Source organism: Festucalex cinctus, chromosome 4 (genome assembly GCF_051991245.1).
Source record: "Festucalex cinctus isolate MCC-2025b chromosome 4, RoL_Fcin_1.0, whole genome shotgun sequence".
Lineage (NCBI taxonomy): Eukaryota > Metazoa > Chordata > Actinopteri > Syngnathiformes > Syngnathidae > Festucalex > Festucalex cinctus.
The window spans coordinates 17,952,595-17,980,178 of record NC_135414.1 but is presented as its reverse complement, the minus strand read 5'-3'; the positions used below and the strand labels follow the sequence as shown (position 1 = coordinate 17,980,178).

Here is a 27,584-nt window from a genome sequence, read left to right as displayed (position 1 = left end):
CTCCCTCCTGTGCGGGTTCAAAGACAGGGTGTGAAATGAAGAAAAAGAGGCTCTTTCCATTAGTGTGTATTGCGTTTGCTAGAGTGGAGCAATCAGCGCTAGAGTGGAGAGACAAAAAAAATTCTTTCCAAAAATTTCACTTCAACTCGTCACCGTGGCCACAATATTTGCTCAGTAAACATCAAATTTGGATATTTTGTAGTCACAAGGGTCTTCTTTCTGACAAACCCACTTTTGTGCGGCAAAGGTGTCATTTAGTACCTTTTATTTGACTTGAAGCGAGGGGAAGTCGCACTTTTTCGCCCATTGAGCCCCATGTTATTTTCGCCGCCTTTTTTTGTCATTTTTTTTAAAAGTCACACGTTTTCAACCTGCTCTAATTTGGTCATTTTTTATCCGATTTAAAAAATGAGAACATGCTTGCGTTCCCCAAAGCCTTGCCGTTCTAACGGGGCATTTCTGAAATCTGTATCTTAAACCGTTGAGTCGTGAGAGCCTTTTGTTCGAGGTGTGCGCTTTCTCATACAACTCAATTGAAGCTAAATGTTCGCCCACCTGGTACTTAGGAAATGTGTGTGCGTGAATGCGCATATTTGTTAAAGTGACAGTAACCCATTTTCAGTTTAGTGATTATGGCTTAACTTCCACATTTCTTGATCAATTAAAACCATTCGAATTTTAAACTCTTCAGATCATTCCCTATTTTCGCTTAATAAAAAAAAATCAAAGCACAATATAATATTTTTGTTTATGAAATGTAATGTAATGAACTGCTATTTAAATGGTGCTTTTTGAGCTATTCTGCCCACTCTCTCACTTCTGCACAGCAACTGCCTCAGCCAATCAGAGCTGCTTGTTGTCATCCACGCCTGGAATTTCCCCACCACCGCCCACACACAGTGGCGGCCATCTTGGCCAGGGATTCTCACATTACTGTCCATACAGAGCGGCGGCCATCTTGGCCAGGGATTCTCACACTACTGTCCATACAGAGCGGCGGCCATCTTGGCCAGGGATTCTCACACTACTGCCCATACAGAGCGGGGGCCATCTTGGACAGGGATTCTCACACTACTATCAATACAGAGCGGCGGCCATCTTGGCCAGGGATTCTCACACTACTGCCCATACAGAGCGGCGGCCATCTTGGCCAGGGATTCTCACACTACTGCCCACACAGAGTGGCGGCCATCTTGTCCAATTGTTGAGGTGCACCCAGGATTCTCGGCCCCTGAGTGGCGGCCATCTTGGCCAATTGATTAGGTATGACAGGGATTGACCTAATTTCAACAGGAAGTGACCCAGACAGACCTAAATTCAACAGGAAGTGACTTAATTTCAGTAGGAAATGACCTAAAAATTACCTGATATCAACAGGAAGTGACTTAATTTGAACAGGAAGTGACCTAATTTCAACAGGAAGTGACCCAGAACTGACCTAAAATCAACAGGAAGTGACCGGATTTCAACAGGAAGTGACCTAATATCAACAGGAATTGACCCGACTTCAACAGGAAGTGACCTGATTTCACCAGGAAGTGAGCATGCTAGTGCTAAGTTAGCATGCTAATGTTAGCTGAGCATGCTAATGTTAAGTTAGCATGCTAATGTTACGTTAGCATGCTAATGTTACGTTAGCATGCTAATGCTAAGTTAGCATGCTAATGCTACGTTAGCATGCTAATGTTACGTTAGCATGCTAATGCTAAGGTTTTTTTTTATTTTTTATTTTTTTATTTTTTTATTTTTTTATTTTTTTTTATTTTTTTTTTATTTCTTTTTTATTTTACTTTTTTTTTTAATTTTTTTTTTTTTTCCTAATGCTAAGTTTAGCATGCTAATGCTACGTTAGCATGCTAATGCTAAGTTAGCATGTTAATGCTAATGCTAAGTTAGCATGCTAATGCTAAGTTAGCATGCTAATGCTAATGTTAGCTTAGCATGCTAATGATCATGCTAAGTTAGCACGCTAATGCTAATGTTAGCTTAGCATGCTAATCCTCCTGCAAAGTTAACATGTAGGAAGTGACCCAGAGTGCGTTCGGCTTTCCGCCTTGCAAGAGTCAGCAGTCACATCCAAAATTTCCACGGGAAATTTTTTTTTCTAGTTATGTGACTGCTGCGAAGCAGTCACATATTAGTATCCATCCAGGAAAAGCGTTTATTATTATGTGACTGCTGCGAAGCAGTCACATATTAGTATCCATCCAGGAAAAGCGTTTATTATTATTATTATTATTATTATGTCTTATTCTTCACATTTTTTCAGACGAAATGCGGGTCGTACCGTAGAACGTACCGGCACAAGTGAGGTATCAAAAGATGCGTCTCGATTTGACTCGGCGGGGTACCATTTTTTTTCGGAATTTCGAGTTACCATGGCGACGCAATTCCCCAAAAACCCCCCCAAAAAGTCCCATAGGAATGAATGGAGAAGGGGAAAAAACCTCCACAAATTTAACACCTTTTTCGAAGCCACGCTGCGCGCACATACATTGACCGACCGAGACGATTTTTAGCTCATTTTGTTGCAATTTTTCCCATCTTTAGCTCTGTGTTGAAATTTTTTTTAAGAAATGTAAGCGCTCCCTCCTGTGCGGGTTCAAAGACAGGGTGTGAAATGAAGAAAAAGAGGCTCTTTCCATTAGTGTGTATTGCGTTTGCTAGAGTGGAGCAATCAGCGCTAGAGTGGAGAGACAAAAAAAATTCTTTCCAAAAATTTCACTTCAACTCGTCACCGTGGCCACAATATTTGCTCAGTAAACATCAAATTTGGATATTTTGTAGTCACAAGGGTCTTCTTTCTGACAAACCCACTTTTGTGCGGCAAAGGTGTCATTTAGTACCTTTTATTTGACTTGAAGCGAGGGGAAGTCGCACTTTTTCGCCCATTGAGCCCCATGTTATTTTCGCCGCCTTTTTTTGTCATTTTTTTTCAAAGTCACACGTTTTCAACCTGCTCTAATTTGGTCATTTTTTATCCGATTTAAAAGATGAGAACATGCTTGCGTTCCCCAAAGCCTTGCCGTTCTAACGGGGCATTTCTGAAATCTGTATCTTAAACCGTTCAGTCGTGAGAGCCTTTTGTTCGAGGTGTGCGCTTTCTCATAGAACTCAATTGAAGCAAGCAAAATGTTCGCCCACCTGGTACTTAGGAAATGTGTGTGCGTGAATGCGCATATTTGTTAAAGTGACAGTAACCCATTTTCAGTTTAGTGATTATGGCTTAACTTCCACATTTCTTGATCAATTAAAACCATTCGAATTTTAAACTCTTCAGATCATTCCCTATTTTCGCTTAATAAAAAAAAATCAAAGCACAATATAATATTTTTGTTTATGAAATGTAATGTAATGAACTGCTATTTAAATGGTGCTTTTTGAGCTATTCTGCCCACTCTCTCACTTCTGCACAGCAACTGCCTCAGCCAATCAGAGCTGCTTGTTGTCATCCACGCCTGGAATTTCCCCACCACCGCCCACACACAGTGGCGGCCATCTTGGCCAGGGATTCTCACATTACTGTCCATACAGAGCGGCGGCCATCTTGGCCAGGGATTCTCACACTACTGTCCATACAGAGCGGCGGCCATCTTGGCCAGGGATTCTCACACTACTGCCCATACAGAGCGGCGGCCATCTTGGACAGGGATTCTCACACTACTGCCCACACAGAGTGGCGGCCATCTTGGCCAATTGTTGAGGTGCACCCAGGATTCTCGGCCTCTGCCCACATGGAGCGGCGGCCATTTTGGTCAATTGATTAGCTAGGCCAGGGACTTCAGCACCACTGCACACACACAGAGTGGCGGCCATCTTGTCCAATTGTTGAGGTGCACCCAGGATTCTCGGCCCCTGAGTGGCGGCCATCTTGGCCAATTGAGTAGGTATGACAGGGATTGACCTAATTTCAACAGGAAGTGACCCAGACAGACCTAAATTCAACAGGAAGTGACTTAATTTCAGTAGGAAATGACCTAAAAATGACCTGATATCAACAGGAAGTGACTTAATTTGAACAGGAAGTGACCTAATTTCAACAGGAAGTGACCCAGGACTGACCTAAAATCTACAGGAAGTGACCCGATTTCAACAGGAAGTGACCTAATATCAACAGGAAGTGACCCGACTTCAACAGGAAGTGACCTGTTTCACCAGGAAGTGAGCATGCTAGTGCTAAGTTAGCATGCTAATGTTAGCTGAGCATGCTAATGTTACGTTAGCATGCTAATGCTACGTTAGCATGCTAATGTTACGTTAGCATGCTAATGCTAATGCTACGTTAGCATGCTAATGTTACGTTAGCATGCTAATGCTAAGTTTTTTTTTTATTTAGTTTTTTTTTATTTATTTTTTTATTTTTATTTTTTTTAATTTTTTTTTTTTTCTTTTTTTTTTTTTTTTTTTAATTTTTTTTTTTTCCTAATGCTAAGTTTGGCATGCTAATGCTACATTAGCATGCTAATGCTAAGTTAGCATGTTAATGCTAATGCTACGTTAGCATGCTAATGTTACGTTAGCATGCTAATGCTAAGTTTTTTTTTTATTTATTTATTTTTTTTTTTTTTTTTTTTTTATTTTTTTTTTTTTATTTATTTATTTTTTTCTTTTTTTTTTTTTTTTTTTAATTTTTTTTTTTTTTCCTAATGCTAAGTTTAGCATGCTAATGCTACGTTAGCATGCTAATGCTAAGTTACCATGTTAATGCTAATGCTAAGTTAGCATGCTAATGCTAAGTTAGCATGCTAATGCTAATGTTAGCTTAGCATGCTAATGCTCATGCTAAGTTAGCACGCTAATGCTAATGTTAGCTTAGCATGCTAATCCTCCTGCAAAGTTAACGTGTAGGAAGTGACCCAGACTGCATTCGGCTTTCCGCCTTGCAAGAGTCAGCAGTCACATCCAAAATTTCCACGGGAAATTTTTTTTTTCTAGTTATTATTATTATTATTATGTCTTATTCTTCACATTTTTTCAGACGAAATGCGGGTCGTACCGTAGAACGTACCGGCACAAGTGAGGTATCAAAAGATGCGTCTCGATTTGACTCGGCGGGGTACCATTTTTTTTCGGAATTTCGAGTTACCATGGCGACGCAATTCCCCAAAAAACCCCCCAAAAAGTCCCATAGGAATGAATGGAGAAGGGGAAAAAACCTCCACAAATTTAACACCTTTTTCGAAGCCACGCTGCGCGCACATACATTGACCGACCGAGACGATTTTTAGCTCATTTTGTTGCAATTTTTCCCATCTTTAGCTCTGTGTTGAAATTTTTTTTAAGAAATGTAAGCGCTCCCTCCTGTGCGGGTTCAAAGACAGGGTGTGAAATGAAGAAAAAGAGGCTCTTTCCATTAGTGTGTATTGCGTTTGCTAGAGTGGAGCAATCAGCGCTAGAGTGGAGAGACAAAAAAAATTCTTTCCAAAAATTTCACTTCAACTCGTCACCGTGGCCACAATATTTGCTCAGTAAACATCAAATTTGGATATTTTGTAGTCACAAGGGTCTTCTTTCTGACAAACCCACTTTTGTGCGGCAAAGGTGTCATTTAGTACCTTTTATTTGACTTGAAGCGAGGGGAAGTCGCACTTTTTCGCCCATTGAGCCCCATGTTATTTTCGCCGCCTTTTTTTGTCATTTTTTTTCAAAGTCACACGTTTTCAACCTGCTCTAATTTGGTCATTTTTTATCCGATTTAAAAGATGAGAACATGCTTGCGTTCCCCAAAGCCTTGCCGTTCTAACGGGGCATTTCTGAAATCTGTATCTTAAACCGTTCAGTCGTGAGAGCCTTTTGTTCGAGGTGTGCGCTTTCTCATAGAACTCAATTGAAGCAAGCTAAATGTTCGCCCACCTGGTACTTAGGAAATGTGTGTGCGTGAATGCGCATATTTGTTAAAGTGACAGTAACCCATTTTCAGTTTAGTGATTATGGCTTAACTTCCACATTTCTTGATCAATTAAAACCATTCGAATTTTAAACTCTTCAGATCATTCCCTATTTTCGCTTAATAAAAAAAAATCAAAGCACAATATAATATTTTTGTTTATGAAATGTAATGTAATGAACTGCTATTTAAATGGTGCTTTTTGAGCTATTCTGCCCACTCTCTCACTTCTGCACAGCAACTGCCTCAGCCAATCAGAGCTGCTTGTTGTCATCCACGCCTGGAATTTCCCCACCACCGCCCACACACAGTGGCGGCCATCTTGGCCAGGGATTCTCACATTACTGTCCATACAGAGCGGCGGCCATCTTGGCCAGGGATTCTCACACTACTGTCCATACAGAGCGGCGGCCATCTTGGCCAGGGATTCTCACACTACTGCCCATACAGAGCGGCGGCCATCTTGGACAGGGATTCTCACACTACTGCCCACACAGAGTGGCGGCCATCTTGGCCAATTGTTGAGGCGCACCCAGGATTCTCGGCCTCTGCCCACATGGAGCGGCGGCCATTTTGGTCAATTGATTAGCTAGGCCAGGGACTTCAGCACCACTGCACACACACAGAGTGGCGGCCATCTTGTCCAATTGTTGAGGTGCACCCAGGATTCTCGGCCCCTGAGTGGCGGCCATCTTGGCCAATTGAGTAGGTATGACAGGGATTGACCTAATTTCAACAGGAAGTGACCCAGACAGACCTAAATTCAACAGGAAGTGACTTAATTTCAGTAGGAAATGACCTAAAAATGACCTGATATCAACAGGAAGTGACTTAATTTGAACAGGAAGTGACCTAATTTCAACAGGAAGTGACCCAGGACTGACCTAAAATCTACAGGAAGTGACCCGATTTCAACAGGAAGTGACCTAATATCAACAGGAAGTGACCCGACTTCAACAGGAAGTGACCTGTTTCACCAGGAAGTGAGCATGCTAGTGCTAAGTTAGCATGCTAATGTTAGCTGAGCATGCTAATGTTACGTTAGCATGCTAATGCTACGTTAGCATGCTAATGTTACGTTAGCATGCTAATGCTAATGCTACGTTAGCATGCTAATGTTACGTTAGCATGCTAATGCTAAGTTTTTTTTTTATTTAGTTTTTTTTTATTTATTTTTTTCTTTTTATTTTTTTTAATTTTTTTTTTTTTCTTTTTTTTTTTTTTTTTTAATTTTTTTTTTTTTCCTAATGCTAAGTTTGGCATGCTAATGCTACATTAGCATGCTAATGCTAAGTTAGCATGTTAATGCTAATGCTACGTTAGCATGCTAATGTTACGTTAGCATGCTAATGCTAAGTTTTTTTTTTATTTATTTATTTTTTTTTATTTTTATTTTTTTTTTTTTTATTATTTTTATTTATTTATTTTTTTCTTTTTTTTTTTTTTTTAATTTTTTTTTTTTTCCTAATGCTAAGTTTAGCATGCTAATGCTACGTTAGCATGCTAATGCTAAGTTACCATGTTAATGCTAATGCTAAGTTAGCATGCTAATGCTAAGTTAGCATGCTAATGCTAATGTTAGCTTAGCATGCTAATGCTCATGCTAAGTTAGCACGCTAATGCTAATGTTAGCTTAGCATGCTAATCCTCCTGCAAAGTTAACGTGTAGGAAGTGACCCAGAGTGCATTCGGCTTTCCGCCTTGCAAGAGTCAGCAGTCACATCCAAAATTTCCACGGGAAATTTTTTTTTTCTAGTTATTATTATGTCTTATTCTTCACATTTTTTCAGACGAAATGCGGGTCGTACCGTAGAACGTACCGGCACAAGTGAGGTATCAAAAGATGCGTCTCGATTTGACTCGGCGGGGTACCATTTTTTTTCGGAATTTCGAGTTACCATGGCGACGCAATTCCCCAAAAAACCCCCCAAAAAGTCCCATAGGAATGAATGGAGAAGGGGAAAAAACCTCCACAAATTTAACACCTTTTTCGAAGCCACGCTGCGCGCACATACATTGACCGACCGAGACGATTTTTAGCTCATTTTGTTGCAATTTTTCCCATCTTTAGCTCTGTGTTGAAATTTTTTTTAAGAAATGTAAGCGCTCCCTCCTGTGCGGGTTCAAAGACAGGGTGTGAAATGAAGAAAAAGAGGCTCTTTCCATTAGTGTGTATTGCGTTTGCTAGAGTGGAGCAATCAGCGCTAGAGTGGAGAGACAAAAAAAATTCTTTCCAAAAATTTCACTTCAACTCGTCACCGTGGCCACAATATTTGCTCAGTAAACATCAAATTTGGATATTTTGTAGTCACAAGGGTCTTCTTTCTGACAAACCCACTTTTGTGCGGCAAAGGTGTCATTTAGTACCTTTTATTTGACTTGAAGCGAGGGGAAGTCGCACTTTTTCGCCCATTGAGCCCCATGTTATTTTCGCCGCCTTTTTTTGTCATTTTTTTTCAAAGTCACACGTTTTCAACCTGCTCTAATTTGGTCATTTTTTATCCGATTTAAAAGATGAGAACATGCTTGCGTTCCCCAAAGCCTTGCCGTTCTAACGGGGCATTTCTGAAATCTGTATCTTAAACCGTTCAGTCGTGAGAGCCTTTTGTTCGAGGTGTGCGCTTTCTCATAGAACTCAATTGAAGCAAGCAAAATGTTCGCCCACCTGGTACTTAGGAAATGTGTGTGCGTGAATGCGCATATTTGTTAAAGTGACAGTAACCCATTTTCAGTTTAGTGATTATGGCTTAACTTCCACATTTCTTGATCAATTAAAACCATTCGAATTTTAAACTCTTCAGATCATTCCCTATTTTCGCTTAATAAAAAAAAATCAAAGCACAATATAATATTTTTGTTTATGAAATGTAATGTAATGAACTGCTATTTAAATGGTGCTTTTTGAGCTATTCTGCCCACTCTCTCACTTCTGCACAGCAACTGCCTCAGCCAATCAGAGCTGCTTGTTGTCATCCACGCCTGGAATTTCCCCACCACCGCCCACACACAGTGGCGGCCATCTTGGCCAGGGATTCTCACATTACTGTCCATACAGAGCGGCGGCCATCTTGGCCAGGGATTCTCACACTACTGTCCATACAGAGCGGCGGCCATCTTGGCCAGGGATTCTCACACTACTGCCCATACAGAGCGGCGGCCATCTTGGACAGGGATTCTCACACTACTGCCCACACAGAGTGGCGGCCATCTTGGCCAATTGTTGAGGTGCACCCAGGATTCTCGGCCTCTGCCCACATGGAGCGGCGGCCATTTTGGTCAATTGATTAGCTAGGCCAGGGACTTCAGCACCACTGCACACACACAGAGTGGCGGCCATCTTGTCCAATTGTTGAGGTGCACCCAGGATTCTCGGCCCCTGAGTGGCGGCCATCTTGGCCAATTGAGTAGGTATGACAGGGATTGACCTAATTTCAACAGGAAGTGACCCAGACAGACCTAAATTCAACAGGAAGTGACTTAATTTCAGTAGGAAATGACCTAAAAATGACCTGATATCAACAGGAAGTGACTTAATTTGAACAGGAAGTGACCTAATTTCAACAGGAAGTGACCCAGGACTGACCTAAAATCTACAGGAAGTGACCCGATTTCAACAGGAAGTGACCTAATATCAACAGGAAGTGACCCGACTTCAACAGGAAGTGACCTGTTTCACCAGGAAGTGAGCATGCTAGTGCTAAGTTAGCATGCTAATGTTAGCTGAGCATGCTAATGTTACGTTAGCATGCTAATGCTACGTTAGCATGCTAATGTTACGTTAGCATGCTAATGCTAATGCTACGTTAGCATGCTAATGTTACGTTAGCATGCTAATGCTAAGTTTTTTTTTTATTTAGTTTTTTTTTATTTATTTTTTTATTTTTATTTTTTTTAATTTTTTTTTTTTTCTTTTTTTTTTTTTTTTTTTAATTTTTTTTTTTTCCTAATGCTAAGTTTGGCATGCTAATGCTACATTAGCATGCTAATGCTAAGTTAGCATGTTAATGCTAATGCTACGTTAGCATGCTAATGTTACGTTAGCATGCTAATGCTAAGTTTTTTTTTTATTTATTTTTTTTTTTTTATTTTATTTTTTTTTTTTATTTTTTTTTTTATTTATTTATTTTTTTCTTTTTTTTTTTTTTTTAATTTTTTTTTTTTTTCCTAATGCTAAGTTTAGCATGCTAATGCTACGTTAGCATGCTAATGCTAAGTTACCATGTTAATGCTAATGCTAAGTTAGCATGCTAATGCTAAGTTAGCATGCTAATGCTAATGTTAGCTTAGCATGCTAATGCTCATGCTAAGTTAGCACGCTAATGCTAATGTTAGCTTAGCATGCTAATCCTCCTGCAAAGTTAACGTGTAGGAAGTGACCCAGAGTGCATTCGGCTTTCCGCCTTGCAAGAGTCAGCAGTCACATCCAAAATTTCCACGGGAAATTTTTTTTTTCTAGTTGTTATTATTATTATTATTTTTAGGTATCGCAAAGTGGTGACGTCATCACTCTGCGATGGGCTTATTAATCATTATTTTAAATGTTGCTAGTCTGAAAAGTTGTGATAGCCATAAATATAATACAATCAAATAAAAAACAATAAGTACGATCATATAGCCTAATTCTAAAGGTCCAATATTAACTATCACGATGTTTTTTTTTACCTGTGAGTCTTTCAGGCCGAGTTTCGAGGCCAGCTTCTTCCTGTCCGGTTTACTGATGTATTTCTGTTTTTGGAACATCTTCTCCAAAGCTTTGCGCTGCACGTCGGAGAAGACGGCCCTCCGGAGCATCCCTCTGCGGGGTTTCCCTCGGGCGGCCAGCGGCCACGAGAAGGTTCCCGGGATTGGGATGGCAGAAGAAGCTGCAAGAAGGCAATATACCAAAATAAATAAATACATAAATACCAAAACCAATTTAATGACACATGCATGTTGTTATCATTGAGGGTGTTGGCACTGGCTCTCCGTTTTTTTTGTTTTTTTGTTTTTTTTTTGAGTGAAATGGCACGAGGTGACTAATTAGCACATTGAGAGCATTGGTATGTAAACTAGGCAGCGTTTCCTTGAAGGAGGCCTGCGTGGGCGGATAGAGGAGTTAATAAAGCGTGAACGGTAATTGTGTAGTAATGAACTAACACAGAAAAGACTCTGGACAGGCGGCGAAGGCCATATATTACGGCCACAAAAGGAGATTTACACTTTCAAACTAAACACAACCGCATACCAGAATACTGATGCCCCCCCCAAACCCCCCAACCCCCCACCCCCTCCTTCTTATGGGTGCCCTCAAATCATTTTCATTAAATGAACACGAAAAGCTATTGAGGACGCTGAGTTTCTTTGTTGGCCCATTCAGCCGAGCCCATAAAAGGGACTCCGTCGCCATTATGATTAGTCTGAATGAAAGACTTTTATAGACTTTTCTAAGAGATTATTCTTCATCTCACCCGCCATTGGCCGGCTGGAGGGGCAAGAGAGTGAAAGAGAGGATCGAGTTTGTAAGCAAAAACATCCTCAGCTGGGACATTTTAATGAAGTATTTGGAAACAAGAAGCACCTTGACGACATGTTGTTTCTGATTGGACGCCGAGAACAGTGCCGACGTGACGCTCTTGTGTCACATTTAAGGCCAGGGGCCACTTCCGGTATCCCTGTTTGGGTGTTTACAGTTTTGCATAAACAAATACGTGTTCACTTGTTCCTTGCTAAACTATATAATAAAAGTACAATTTGACTTGACATTTAAGTAAAAAATAACAAACTATTTCTTTTATAATAATACTAGTGAAACAGGGCATTCTGATTGCGAATGTCACATGACCAAACCTAGAAAAAGTTGGTCACGACCTGAGCAACAGTGATGTCATTTTCAGTCAACAAAATGGCCGCCCCCAGAAACTGATAAAAAACCTGTTGATTTTGTTGCTTAATTTATAGTCTACAAATTATTCAATATTGATCAGAATGTTGTGTTTAGACTATAGGGGGCGCTTAGAACCTAAAACTTTATTTTTTCTAGCAACCGTGGAACAAACGCTTTCTTCACTTCGCATTATTATCCATCAATTTGTTGCAAATTCACAATGAGGAAACCATAACTACAAGGTGACCCAGGACAAAAATGACTCTGACACCCCTGCTCTATGTTCGCTTGTGAGAATATAGAAATCTTTCAATGGCGCCTAATGGGGAAATTAGTGCATGACTGGTAAAAGTCACTCTCCGGGGTGGGTGGTTCACCCCAGTGCGGGCTGACCAAATTGGTCACGGTGCCGAAAAAAAAAAAGCTTTGTTGGCAGCCACTGCGGCCCGGTGGCCCCCCGGGCTCTGTGGGAAAAAAATACCCACCGAAAAAAAACGCCCCTCAATGGGAAGCTGGGGGGGCTGTAACTGGCCACCCCGCCTCTAATTTAGAGCGTGACGATTAGGGATAATTGGTTAATTAGGAGGTGGGTGGGTCTGGGCCAGAGGCCATTAGAGAAGCACTTTTTTTTTCTTCTTCAGTAAATTTCATTTAATTGAGGGGTGAAGATCATACCTGCGTGTAAATACGGCGTCCTGAATATGGGCTGGAATGTTCCGTCAAAGCAGGGGACGTGGAAGCTTTTGGGGTGCATGCTGTGGACTGTCAGTGGGGAGGACGCTGAGGAGGGACGTGACACAAGTTAGAATCAGGTGCACGCTGACGTGCCGTGACGTAAAAACGTGGTCAACTCACGTGTCTTTGGCGACGGCGCCAGGATGGCGCTCACTCCAAACTTGAGGAAAGTGGCATCCTTGCTGCTTGACGTTTTGGGCGAGCTGCACGACTCGCGCGACACGGCGCCCGCGGGCGAACCTCGATCCACGCGCACGTCGGCGAAAGATGTGGGAGTGGTCGGCGGCGTCCGGCTGAGGAAGCTTGCGGGTCTGCTTATCCGCAGTAGATCCTCCACGAGGAAGCCGGAGTGCGTCGGCAAGGCGGCCGGTAAGCTGTGGTGAAGCGGGAGAGCGGCCGCCGCTGGCCGGTAGAGGCCCGGGTAGAGGGCGGGGGGCGCGATGACGCTTGGGATCATCATGGTCCCGACTCGTGCCTGTGAGGAGTACTCCGCGTGGTTTAGCGAGGGGAGTTTGGAGCGTCTGCAAAGTCCTCTGCATGTGCTCTCCTCGCTGTGGGCGCAGGAGCTTTATAGCGGCAGACCCCCACGCACAGCCCCCTCGACGCCCACCCCTCTCGGGCCTGACAGGCTCAACAATGGAAGCAAACAAAGTTCTCCTCACGGGCCGCTTTCATAGCCCCTTCTCGTGCGTCGCGATTGGTTGGGGGGGCGCGATTTATGATTGCATTAGACTTCATAAGGAAGCAAGACACAATGTGGCCACCACAAAGGAGGTCCACTCATCAGTTTTGCATATGGACCACTTTCCTTTCACCGTATTGTGTTGGGCCGAGGCAGGCTGCCTAATTAAAGACCAATCTTTACATATTGTCTCATTATGTGTGGGCTTTTCATTCACACCCCCAATTCCTTTCACTTTTACAGGACGTGCTGAAAAAAATGGAACCTAAACTGTAAAAAATAATAATACAAAAATAAATAGTGTATTTGATTCTTCACTCATTGATGCTACTAGGGGTGTTAAAAAAAAATTGATTCGGCAATATATCGCGATACTACAGCACGCAATTCTCGAATCGATTCAATAGGCAGCCGAATCGATTTTTTTTAACATTTTTGATGGAAAAATATTCAACAAAACGTCTAACTTTCACACCTTAAGCATGGAAGAATGTTATATTAATGGAACATTAAGCCTTAATATTTTATTTCAATGCTGTTCTAACATGAAAAAGGTTACAACTTGTTTGTTAAATACAAATATATTTCAGATCAATAAATAATACAACTTCATACAAATCTTATGTACAAGTTTACTGAATGGTATTTTCTAAATTTGAGTAAAAAAAAATCGCAACAATCGACTTGTAAATTCACATCGGGATTAATCGAATCGAATCGTGACCTATGAATCGTTATACAGATCGAATCGTCAGGTACAGGCAATTCACACCGATGCTACTTATTCGCAAGAAAAAAGAAAAAAAAAGTTCCCCATCCCGCTCGAGACGGTTCCAAAATGCAAATGAGCTTTTAGGGTTTCATGGGATTTTCAACACTCAATCTGGCCCTCGTCATGGAATAATGTCTTAACGGGATTGCCGCTATCAAAACGCTTTAACAGATGTGTTAAATATCACTTTGTGCACATGCAGGCGCGGCTCGCCGCGCACAACAGGAGAAGTGTGCGCTCCTGATCCTGTTAGGAGCATGAACTTTAACTGTCAGCCTCAGCTGCGCATGGAGGCGCCCCTCGGACGGCCTTTCTCTGCCTCCCTCTCCCCGACTCCAAGAGAGAAGAAGAAGAGAAAAAAAAGAAGCTGTATAGGCTATTTCTAAAGACGGTTTTGTTCTGCTATTTTAACCGGCTGAATAAAAGTGCATCTGTGATTTGATTTAAAACGCATTCATATGAGCGGACGCTGAGCGCTCAAATAAAACTCTTATTAATGCCACTTGGGGCCCGGTCGTAATTGTGTTCCTGCAGAAGTGTTCAAGCAGAAAATCGGGACAAAAATACATTGCTCGCACAGAAAATGGATGACAATTTCCATGAAAAAAAATAAAAATAAAAAATCGCAATTAGAATTTTTTAAGTTTTAGTTCTTTTTAAAAATGGAAACGTCAATAATAATGAATGAATTCACCCAAAAAAGTCCAGAAATGTTATCTTAAATAATCACGTATACTATTAATATATAACAATTTATAACATTAAATATAATTCTTGCCAATATTTTTTTGTGCGTAAAATTAATATAAAAGTTCAGTTTCGTATTCAATGAAATTCTGTAGCTAAATAAGAGCAGATGGGAAGGATTTGCGTTTACATTTTGTGATAATGATAAGCTGGAACCCCAGGCCAATACCTGAATAAAACTTTTGCTCAGTGTGCTTGATACTGCATGCATAACATTTGTTTCTGAAAGCAGTTGTCAGAGGGAGAGACAGTGCAGGTCCAATCGGGACGAGTGGTCCAACAGTTATACTTTTAAAGCGTCCACATGTGTAATAATTCTGAGGGAACGCCCCCGTGAAATGATCTTTTACACATCACTCAACGCCTAATCAGGGGCGCCTCTTGCAAGGCGTGCACGCGCACGACGGACGCGCGCACGACCCACCGTCCACAACACAGACACCTCCGAGAAGCGAGCACGCCTTCAAAGTTTTTTTTTTTTTTTTCATGAGCCCATATTCCTTTACTTGGCTCTCCAAAATCCTCCTTTTGTACGAGCTAAGCAGATGGTTAGCAGGAAGCATGGGCGGCCCGGCCTGACCGAGACGAATTTCTATGAGCTTTGCTCGCTTGCCTCGTCCAAAGCGACCCTCTTAAAACAGCTGCCCGAGGCTCAATTAGATCCATTAAAAGCACATCGCGGACATATTAACAACACCCAAAGCTCCTGATCGTCCCCACCAAGCTCACTCCTCTTAACACCCACAATCTCACACCATCCGTCAGCTTCCATCTGCAAGTTAGCACTAGAAAACATGGCCCCCGACGATGCATATAATGTGCATGCATGCGTTTTGAACCCAAATTATACCGTTTGCGGTCACATTCACACGACGACGTTTATAATCCGTTAGGTTACTCTACAGTCGTGTGGTTCTTTTTCTAAATTAATTCATTAAAATAACAACAATAATAATAATAATAATAATAATAATAATAATAATAATAATAATAATAATAATAATACCAGGACCCGATAAGCATTAAGCTCTAAAGTGGATAAGGAGTAAAATAATAGTTTTCACAACACTTTTGCATTTTAAAAATACAATTTATACAGATTTTGGTGTCCGTGTAAGGTAATTAATATTTAAAAATAGTATCCTACAGACATTTGTTTTTATTTTATTTATTTATTTTATTTTTTTATTCTTTTATTTTTTATTCTTTTATTTTTTGTATGTGTCGAACAAGAGAGCTGAGACGCCCATCGACGTAGCAACCCCGAACCGGAATCAAAGCTGATGTGCATAAACACGGAAGTCGGAAGTCCCGCCTCTTCCGTGGCATACCCATGGGAATCACAAGGGGGGAAAAAAAACAAAACAAAAAAAAAGCTCTCCGCTCACTGAAAGGCATTGTAATGTAGATAGTTTAATTTTAAGGATTATTTTAATTATAAAATGTTATGAAATGTCGTTTGAGGACTGCAACAATCGGCCTGGTTTGTATGCTAGTCGTTTGCATCGCGGAAATAACAGAAATGCCCGGATGTTCCTAATTGTCCATTGTAAACGGTGTGGCCCACCTCCTTCGAATTCGCTTCTGGCCTGTTCTGTTCTCTACCAAAAAAAAGACTGACCAAAAAAACGTGACGACTTTTTCCACTACAGTTCACATTGAGGCCAGCGGAGGATAATTTCAAGTGTAACCAGTTCCAGGTAAGTTTGGCCTTCGTGTAACTGTACTTTATACACTTTTGTACGCTTTACAAAGGAAAATATTTTCCAATATTTTCGATCGGACGGCTGCATTGTTTCGCAGAAAAGGGCCAGTTTAGTAAATAGATGAACTCCACCATTGTGCTGAGTGTGTTTCTGCTGCGTTAAGTGCAAAAGGGGCTGAGTATGTTACGCATGCATGAGAGCCCCTCCATGGGTCGTCCCATTGTGCCGTGAGTCCGACAGGTGGTTACTGTTTATTATTCCCCCATTATTTATTGGTGACGTGGTCGCATTTAGGAGAGGGAACTCCCCGTCTTTTCAGCAGGCCGTGGAGCGACAGATTGTGCTGACTGGTTGTAGTCTCGTGACACCACACGACCAGTCACCGTATAGTTTTACCCCACCCAACCCACACTTCATTTTATTAAAATGTACTAAAAACACGTTTTAAAGAAGCCATTGATACATGTTTTCATTCTCTCGCTTGCACAGATCTCCAAATGAGCGTCTTGTTTCAAGCAGTTCATTTGTAAAATGTTCACCCAAACCATATAATTACCACTAATGAAAGTCTGCTAGCTTAATGTTAACAGGTTCTGACATTAAGTCTTTTTGGGTGGTGGCCAGAGAACTAGAACTTGGCCTGATTCGAAACTATGCTTTTAAAAGGTCAAAATGTTCATGTTCTATGTTCCCCAAGTAGTCTTAACACAACATATTTTGTTTGTGGAATATGAATTAAGCTGCACAATCTACCCATTTGTATCCATCTCAGGGGGCGGCCATTTTGACACTTGTGGTTGACTTAAAATGACACAACAGTTGCTCAGGGCTTGGATAACGACCAATCATAGATCACCTTTTTTCTGCGTTTGATTAGGTGACGTTCACAAGCTGATCCATGATTGGTCGTTACCTGAGCCCCGAGCAACATTCTAGACATTTTTTTGTGTGTGTGTACAGTATATATAATAATATATATTATCATACCAAGTTCTGTACTTTTCAAATCGCCAACTGAAAAAACAAACAAACAAAACATTAAATATGTCTTTTCCATGCCTGATACCAATTTTTATTAGTCAAGGAGACTGATAACCCATATTTGGAGCCAATATTTATTTGTAGTAAAACAATTAGTGTGTCTGGGGGTGTGTGCGTGCGTGGCGGTGTGCGGGTGTGTGTGCGTGTGTGTGTGTGTGTGTGTGTGTGTGTGTGTGTGTGTGTGTGTGTGTGTGTGTGTGTGTGTGTGTGGGCAGAGCTTTGTTGCGTGTTTGTTAAAAGGTAAAAAAAAATTCTTTTAATTTTAAACATGTAGATAATAGACTGCTCTGCGGCCTCTCATAAAGTTAAGTGAAATTTTGAATAAATGAATAAATAAAATGATTCCTGATGTTTACCCAGTTTTAAATTCATTTCTTAAGCTGCTACCTCACTGAGCGACAAACATCTGTAAACTTAGTGAACACTGGGTTTTCGTCAGGGTTTGTCAAAGGTTTCCAAAGATGTTTGTTTGCAGACAGTGACAAATTGTTTGAACGTGTTAAAATTTTCTTTGCAACAAGAAAAACTGTGACAAGTAAAAACTGTCTAACATCTTTGCAACCTCTCGTAACATTTTACAAACCCTGACGAAAACACAAAATTCGCTGAATTCGCAAGTATTCGCTGGTCAGTGAGATAGCAGCTTTATTAGACTTCAGTCGATATTTGGCATTGATAATCGGCCCTACCGATGTCTATCGCTAATTAAATTCTCTTTGCTTGCTCACATTGCCGCAACATTAGTCGTCACAGCTTCATTTGGCAATAAAGATGTCGCTGTGCACGTGAATTCAACTAAACCTCTATTTCAGTTCATGCATGTGTCCCCCTGGTTTCACCTTAACATGGATTCCCACTCGGGGTGTTTTGGCCGCGGCTTCACCTCACTTCATGCAGCGGCCAAGGTCTCGCAGCATCTGGCGCAAAAGCCCCTCACAACACGAGTGAATTAGCCAAGCTCCGAGACTCACAGGCGCAGTGACAAGCATTAAATTGATATTAACTTTGTATTAAACATGCCCCCTCCCTCCCCTTCTCAGCAAATGGACGGGTGCCATGTCAGTGCACAAAGCGCTCTGTATGAACTCACGCTGCACCTGTTCGCTCTGACTTGGCCCGGGGAGTTCAACTTAGTTTTTTTTTTCTTTTTCTTTTACTCACATCCAACTTAAACGATTTCAGTTGGACTTTTCCAACTCACAATATTGTAATCTACTTTTTTTTTCCAAACAACCAAAGCCAACCTCTTTTATTTTTTTCAATTTTTATTATTGCAAAGTGGGACCATACGTCTTGTCTTAAAGTATATCAGAAGGCTATCATCAGAATAGATGTTGAGCGGCGTCCTAATCCGCATGTTGCTACAGTTTGCATATCATTTTCCCATCTCAGAGGGAGACCCCAACCATCCCTATTCACACGCTGCAGGCGCATCCACCATCATTAGCATAATCTGACAACCAAAAGCATTGTCCATGACCATGTATGCAGAGTTAATTGCTCATTAATATCAGACAAAACAGAGGGGTGCAGAGGAAGCATAGTTGTCCGATGACTCCAAATCCTTGCCTGTGATGTGAGAGGCAGGTGGAGCTTAAACCCCACCTTCAAATATTGCAAATTATGTACTCTTAAAAACAATTGGATAAAAAATAACCCATTTTGGGTCAAAACAGAAGCGATCCACTATGTGGGTCAATTTGACCCAACTTTCTGTGTTTTGTTTTGAACCACCCCAAAAATTGACCCAAGTCAAGTCAATTTTATTCATATAGCGCTTTCAAACAGCCTTAGTTGTCACAAAGTGCTTTACAGAAACACAACAAAACAAACATAATATAAAGTTGCATAGCTGTTTCTTTTTGACCAAAACTTTTTTAAAGGACATGTTATTATTTTTTTTGTTCATTTTTGACCCATTGATTTTATAAATAATCCATATTGGGTCAAAATGGACTGACCCAGTTTATTGGGTTATTCATTGAACCCCCAAAGATGGGTGAAATGATATTAACCCACAAAACAACTAAATTTTGACCTTTTTTTTTCTGTACAAAACAACCACAGGTCGTTTTGTGAGTTAATAAATTGAGCCTTTTTTTTTTCATTTCAATTAATGACCCAAAAAGGTGTGTAACTCCAAGTTTTTTTTTTTTTCTTTTACCCCATTTGTGTTATTTTTAACCTAATTTTTCAAATGTTGTGTAAAAAAAAAAAAGTAGTACTGATTCAACTCCTGTATGTCAGTAACTCAATTTGGGTTATTTATTTTTTAATTTTTTTACCCAATTGTTTTTTTTTTGAGTGCGGGAATTGTAATATTTAAAGGAGGAATTTAATGTTCCCAAAATAACCCAATTTGGATTAAAAATAAATAAATAAATGGATCAAACCATTACTTTGGTCAATAATTTTGACCCATCATTTTAGTTTATTTTGTACAAAAACTAAAAAAAAAAAAAAAAACAAACGAAAAAAAAGTGTTGTTTTGTATAAAACAAAAAATTGGTTCGTTTTCTACAAGCGAACCCCGTAAGTTGGGTCAAATTGGCCCAAAGAGCAGGTTATTCCATTTCTGACCCAAAATATATGTATTTTTTAATCTAACTGTTTTTAGAGAGTAGAATGCAATAAAAATATTTCAATTCCCTTGTGCCTTAAGTCAAATAGCATCAGCTCAGGAGTACTTGAGTCAGGTGTACTGATCTTCAAGCAAAGCTTGTAGTTTGACAAATCCAGTCGTGATGTTCCATTACGTCCTTGTGAGGAGCCTTGATGATCACTGCACACCCCCAACACACACACGCGCTCACAATTTGACACAATGTGAATCAATTTCAAAATGCAAATGTGCCCCATCCGCAGGTTTAATCTCATCTCTACATTAGTTTCACGGACGCAGGGCGATTTGCGAGGAGCAACCCCTCCCCCCACCTGTCTCAGCACCTGCGGGCAGTCTTTCTGGCTACGGCGTCATGTAAACACCCGCTGCCCCGTCTGAGCACCCGAGCGTCACTAACGCAGAACGTTAAAGGAGGCCGACTTGTGTGGTTGTCAACACCGGTTTAGCGTAGAAGTCCCGTGGTGACATTAGCCATGACTCTGCTCATGCCAACCTGCTATTTGATATAGTTAGATATGATGTGAGTAATATAGAGTGAACGGGCCTGAGACAGAGTTCAGGAGGCCAGCGCATGCAGCTGCCTAATACTGTCTTTGTTAGCTGGAGATGTTTGAAAGATGTATTCATATGCTTGTGAGCGTGATTGGAGCATTCGTTAGGTGTGTGCGTGACGGTGATTGTGAGTCAAGGGAGGGACATTCACAACATACTTTAGTGGAAAAAGAAGGAATAAAATGGAGGTTTCTTGCTTACTAGGTCTGGAGGCCTGAAGTTGTTTGTGTGTGCATAGCAGGGCTAGCTGTTGAAGAAGGAGGTATGAATGGGGAAAAAGAAGGAGCTTGGATGGAGGAGGGGATGCTTGACGGACTTCACTGCCTGTTGGCCCTGCAGCATTGATGCCGTGTTGGCCATATAATCGGATTGCCGGGTGGGTGAAAGTGAGCCCGGGTGCTTATGTCAGTTTGCGTCTCGTCAAGCTGAATAATACGCATGGCCAGGGAGTGAAGCGGACGCTTTGCCATTGAGCCTTCTCAGCACTTGTGGATAAGCATTCCTAAAAGAGAGAGAAAGCCTCATTGGATTCATATATAATTCTCACTCAAGCGTTTTGATGCATTTGCATAACAGCAGGAAAGCGGCGATCTTTTCAGGGCCGCTGCGGCTCCTGCTGCACAAGTGTCTGTTTGCGTGCGCTCAGCTCTTGTGTGTGTGTGTGTGTGTGTGTGCGTGCATTCGAAAGGGTCCCAGTTGAGCATAAAAAGGGCCGGGCGCAGTTGTTGCACTTGGCCTGTCGCGTTTAATCGAAGATCGGCAACAAAACATTTGGCTTGTTTCCATGTATACCTTCTTCCTTGGTGTTGGCAGGTTTGCAGAAGGTGACCTCGAACCTGGACTGTTCTATTTGGCGTGTAGGGCAACTACAACATTTATGTGGTCATGAATAAGCATTCAACACGAGAGATAGACCAATATGTTTTTTTCAGGGGCGGATACCGATTATTAGTAGTCAAGGACCCCGATAACCGCTAAAAGTAAAATATTGGCATCAAAATTTGGAAAAAATTCAAACATAAATTATTGGAGTTTGTGTATATGTGTGTGTGTATATATATATATATATATATATATATATATATATATATATATATATATATATATATATATATATATATATATGTATGTATGTACACACGCAGTGGACAGTAGCATGTTTTCAAAAGTTAAATAAAAACTTAAACTGTTTTCTACAGTAAATAAAGTATTTCAAAATATCTGAAGTATTCAATTTTTACTTATCTTGGTTTTAATTTCAAACAAAAACAGTAGGTGCACAGCGTTCCTAGGATCAGCAGCATCTCTGAAAATTATTATTATTATTTTTTTAATTTAAATTTAGTTCTCTGAAGTTTTTTTTTTTTTTTTTTAATGGATCTATTATCGGCCATATGATTCTTCAAAATGGCCGATGCTGGTATTCGCCAAAATGCTGAATATCGGCGCTGATAATCGGCCCGGCCAATTCCTTTATTTAACCAGGTAAGAAACACATTGAGTGGCCTGGCCAGTCTTTTAAGTAAAGACTTTCTGTACTTACATGTCACGTCTTTTGTTTGTTACTGCAATACTAGTCTAGCTCATACTACCAGAGGCAAGTTTTTACATACTTGTCCATTAAAGATGATTCTGAAAACTGATGTATTTAAAGCCAGCTATTTATTTGAAAAACAAACACAAAGTAAGGCATTAATAAAACAATGAAGCACGAACTAATTGACATCCACTGGGTAAGAACGGGTTGATGTTAAGGGGAATTTACAGGACGTACGTACATGTAAATGGCATTTGTAGTGCAGTCTCAGAGTCTTGGCTGGCGGTCCTTTGGGAGCCCGCAGCATGTCCGACACAGCGATTTTGGCTTTCCTCAACCCGGATGTGGACCATCAGCTGGTCCATTGAACCTGTTGAAAGTCTGTGAGGCATGATGACCATCGGGACGGTCAGGGTCTTTGGTCAGACAAACAGCAATAATGCGTTGTGACTGACTTTGCACTCAGCAGACCCCCCCAGGTCTGATTCCTGCTGCACTCCAAAACTTCATTTGAATGTCACATAATGGAGCAGTGGCCTGTGCTGATTATCAGTCTCACTGTGGCCTGAAAGTGATCCCCCCATTGGCTTATAAAAGCCATAGGTGAGGTGCCCTCTGCTCTAACAGGTCTTAACTCCCTCTCTTTTGGCTTGTCAGTTCCACCAACCATCAAGCATATACCCCATTCTGTCAGATTCAGCGTTCTGATCTCAGACTATTTTAAACTAGTGAAGAAGAAATGACTCAATATCAGTGTTTTTTTAACCTTGTTTGAGGTGTGGAACCCCGTCAGTTTCCTATGCGCATTCCCCCAACCCCTCTTTGTTGACAAACAAAATGTGATTCTTTTCAAATTCAAGACATTGCTGTAGGGTTTATTGATGAACGACATGAAGAGGGAGGGTAGCCTTTTTTTTTCCTTTTTTTTTTCTTTCATCAAATCGGGCTCTCTTCACCTTGAATTCAGAAAGTGTTGTGTTCTTATATTCCCCATCTCCTGGAAGAGTTACTTTAGTTTTTCGAGATAGCCAGTTGTACCAGACTAGAATTGCTCAACTTGGCATTGCAAATCATGCAGTTAGGATGCTGACTTCCACCACTCAACTCAAATCTATATTTATAGAGCACTTTAAAACCACTACCACTGTTTTCTTAAGGTGGAAACCAGGGGCAACAGACAGAATTGAACCCTGTGGAACACCATACATGTGAATTCATCATCGAAATGCAGAAAGGGCTTTTCTCCAAAAACAGCTGCTAGGAAAAATCTTAGTCCTGGAATTTGGCATCATCTTTTACTTGTCCCTCATTTACAGTTATTCAGTAATCTGGTATTTATTCCAGAATATTTCTAGTACATATTTTTTTAACTGTCAAGTCCGACAGAGCTCTTGCACTTGCGCAAAAGCCCAATAGATCAGGCCAGGTTAAAGGTCACCGATTGCAGTGTGACCTCTGCTCCGCAGGGCCAAAATGAGAGAACATTTGAGGTCAAGAAGAGAACAATGGTGTGAGAGAGAGTCCACTCCATCTCCACAGCCAGAATGTGAACATTTGAACATTTCACTCAAAGTTTGAGGGGAGTCATTCATTAGCACTTGCACGTGGCCAAATATGAGTTGCATGAAAGATGAAAGAAAGAATCTTTACCATGTCTTACACAGAGCTACAATGTGCAAAGACTGTGTCAGAGTACCTGTGCAAGCACTCAGAGAAAAATACTTGCGTTCCACTTAGTTGGCTTTAAATCCTGTGCAGAAAACTCGATGATTCCAACTACACTTTTCCTTTCCCATCGTTTTTGCCTTTCAAATGTTCTGCTGGACTTTTCTGGCCGATGAACAGAGACTAATTGATCACGACAGAGGCAGATCTCATCGTCACAGTCGCCGAGTCCAAATGATTAGCTTTACGACATGTGTCCAAGATCTCAGACAAAGTCCAAAATGCCAACAGATGGAATATAAATTATCGCGGCCAGTTGTTGCAAGAGGGGGATGCATGGTTAATCGAGGATTTTTCTTTGATGTAAATCCTCTGCAATCATTCATGCACTCTGAGAAAGTGAAGGTCAGAAAAAAAGGATATGTGCAAATACTGTACTACATTCACAGAGTGTGAAGTAAACATAATCATACATTCATCACGACAGCAACATTTTAGGGATTTGGAAACGCCGGAGCAACTCAGCCCAGGCCTCACAGCTGCATTCACATGAAACCAATGTTTTTACTCTGCTTTCATATGAAAATTCATAGAACTGAGCCAAAATAATGGCATTGAAGAAGCACAACAACGATCTAATTAATTAAAAGCGGTATCAATTCATGCACTATTGCAACATGTGACAAAGAGCAGATTGAAGCGAGCATGAGAGCAGAAGACAGTTGGCGAGGCTTTGCCGATTCAGAAAGCGCCATTGAGCGCGCCGAGCTTCTCCGTCCTTACAGGAGGTGACAAAGAGGCCCAGTTAATTAGCAAGAAGTAGCATCTCAAGGAGGACGGTGAAGAAAAACCTCCATTCATTCCCTCTGTTCACTTATGAGAAGGTCTTGAAGAGTTACGGGGGACGGGGAGGGGTTGAGTGGGGAGCGATCTTAGCGCAGACTGTGGGCCAAGCTGTATGGGCTTGCCTTGCTTGATTTAATTTGGACAGTCATTCCTTTTAATTTGCACTGTCATTGTATCGAAGCGGGACTTTCCATTGAGGCCGATGATCAAGTAAAAGTGTTGGAGTGCAAGTCAACGATGCCCTCCTTTGGATGAGCTGAAGCTCTGGCAGAGGAGGGAGGGTGAGTGGCAGAGAATAAAGAGCAGAGGAGGATTTGGAAAGAGGATGAAGTTTTAATTAAGGCACTTGTAGGTTTCTAAGCAGACGAATTTCGCCACAGTTCCTCACAAGTGCATGAGATGATTGAAACAGTGATGAGGGCGAGGGTCGGAGGGGCTCAAAGTATCTTTTTTTAGCGGAGCCGATATTAGATCTTTTGTTATATGGAGTGCCCAAATGTGCCATTAAAAAGAAAATATTCTTTGAGTGGGAAAACTACCAATCTGGTCATCGTACATTCTCTCAATAAAACTGTAACAGAAAAATAATCTACTTCAATACCCCACCATCTGTGCATATTTCTCCTGAAAGTATTATAAACTGAGTCTGAGCTAGTAAATAAGGAAACCCAAATAATTTTAAGACTTGAGGAATTAGCATTCAGAATAGGAGCAGAAGGGTAACAGCTTGAAAGGTAAATCTGATGGGGAGAACCAGGTTGGTGTAAAAGCTGTTTTTGTATCAATTGCCTGATCAGAGCAACAAAAACTCCCCAAGGTCCACACAGCTGAGGGCCACACAAAGGTAGGCCAGCCTGGGCTCAGGTCCCACAGGACCAAGGAATATGCAAAGCTTTGCAACACCACGATGCAAGCTGAATTTGAATGGTTTCAACTGGGCGGCACCATAAGGAAGCAACATTCACCAACCTTCCCCAATTGGTTTTACATATAAAGCTTAGACAATGTGGATTTATGGCAGTGGGCTGTCCTAGGAAAGGTTCAAGAATGGAAACGCTAGTTTGCAAAGCATCTTATTGGGAAAAAGTAGGGGCAATTAATGTTTTAATTTCACTCACATGGTGCTGCTCATCTTTACTCTGCAGTTTTGTGCTGCAATGACATGGGGTCAGCTTCATGCAAAAATAATTGTTCTGACCTTACTTTCTCCCAAATTGCTGGAAAGCATACGCATTCTAGTTGTAGATGTCCTATAACCTAGTATAGGATCGTAGCGTAGGCATAGATATCTATAAAAACACTAGACGTGTTCGCTGTCAACCAATGAGAAGTAACATTGTCACAGTAACATGACAGTCAATGGAACACAGCGATAACTTCGTCAATGAAAAATTTTTGTCACATTTTTCGTCACAAAAACTTTTTTTCAGACGGAAATTCAACGAAAATTAAAATAGAAGCCATTCATTCAGACAAAAACAATAACTAAAATTTAATGTTCACATGTTTTTTTGTTGTTTTTTTTTACATTCATTGTGCAGCTGTACAATTAATCTCAATTATCCACTTTTTTTTTTAAATTTGGTTGAAAATGAAGTTATATTATTGTCAGCTCAACATGTTTCATTGAATCAATTAATTAATAAAGACACCGTTGTTTTAAATGTGTCTTGCGTGTTAAACTACAGTTACAAATAGGTGTGGTGTAATTTTCTGTATAAAAGTTGAAATGTATGCTGAAGGAAAATACCAACTGTCAATTTAGTTGACTAAAATTGCTCTTTTTTTTCGTCGACTAAAATTGGATTAAAACTAAAATACAACCAGATGACTAAATTATGACTAAAACTAATTAATTGTAGTCAAAAGACTATAACTAATACTAAATTAAAATGTCATGTCAAAATTAACACTGATGGAACACAGACTTTGAAATTACTGAAAATTGTGCAACTCTCCAAAATTCTCAATCAATTTTCATTTTTTAGATATGACACAACTATGCCAAGTTGGTAAAAAAAAAAAAAAAACGAAACAAAAAACTGCCATTTAAAAATTCTGACTGAAACATAGCCACATGAACGAGGTTTGTAATAAACCAATCAATTTGTAATTCTGTCAAAAATTCAGCACGTTATGAGTATTATAGACTAGTAGGTGAGATACAGTACACAAAGTCCTTCCACCTCTGTCGGTCTTTGGCGGGTTTTCGGAGTGGGCATGTTTGTCCAGGTCTTAATATCCCTCCAGTGAAATCTGGGAAATCTTCACTTTTTGTATCATTTGCCTGATCAGGGCAACAAAAACTCCCCAAGCTTCAGTCAACGACGCTAGCATTTCATCTCAAAAGCCTTAATCTTCCTGTGTGAGAGTGTCAGCTTTATAAAAACAAAAAACAAATCTTCTATAAACCCTGTAATTGGTTCATCATACAATACCAATAGTTTGTCAACTATAAAGTTTGAAACGGAACTTGTCATACATTTCAATTATAGAAGAAATGGAAAGAGCCTTAAATGATATGGTTGTGCTTTAACTACTAATTGACTTGATCCCTATAGTGACTTTCAGTTTCATCCTGTTGAGCCAAGAGTTGTTAAATAGAACAGGAAACTGCTGACAATAGGCACAGCATTGCGAAAGAAGGCCATTCGGCATGCAGGCTATTGGTTAGCCTGTCAGAAGGCATCGCCATCTCAGCATCTCTTTCAGATGTCATCTAGAAGGAAGTCAACAGACGCTGATTTTTCCCTTGTCTCTGTCCACACTGATACACTGTCAAACATTGTATACGAGTGTTCAAAGTTACATCCTAGAGTTAAATGCTTGCTACATAGCTGAAGGGATTCTGAAGGGAATTCTTAAAATGAACCTGGATGTTTTAGACTTATTTATGAACATACACACGTGAGCATGACATGAACTGTG

At 40.6% G+C, this 27,584-nt stretch overlaps 2 protein-coding genes across 3 annotated transcripts in view; one reads left to right on the top strand and one right to left on the bottom strand.

Moving 5' to 3' along the window:
- Positions 1-13,043, bottom strand: part of dbx1a (developing brain homeobox 1a) — a 67,347-nt gene extending 54,304 nt beyond the window's left edge. Inside the window, exons 1-3 of the mRNA XM_077519432.1 lie at positions 12,606-13,043; positions 12,426-12,530; positions 10,550-10,749 (exon numbers count right to left, since the gene is read on the bottom strand). Coding sequence (XP_077375558.1) covers positions 10,550-10,749; positions 12,426-12,530; positions 12,606-12,945 — 645 coding nt within the window. The 5' untranslated portion in view covers positions 12,946-13,043. The remainder of the gene's footprint in view (positions 1-10,549; positions 10,750-12,425; positions 12,531-12,605) is intronic.
- A 3,009-nt stretch (positions 13,044-16,052) lies between these two features.
- Positions 16,053-27,584, top strand: part of htatip2 (HIV-1 Tat interactive protein 2) — a 33,672-nt gene continuing 22,140 nt past the window's right edge. The window contains exons 1-2 of one of the 2 annotated variants that reach the window (XM_077519417.1): positions 16,053-16,242; positions 16,339-16,386. The gene's annotated coding sequence lies outside the window, so the exon portion shown is untranslated. Of the gene's footprint in view, positions 16,387-27,584 lie in introns of both variants that reach the window. The other variant, XM_077519416.1, reaches the window with a different exon arrangement.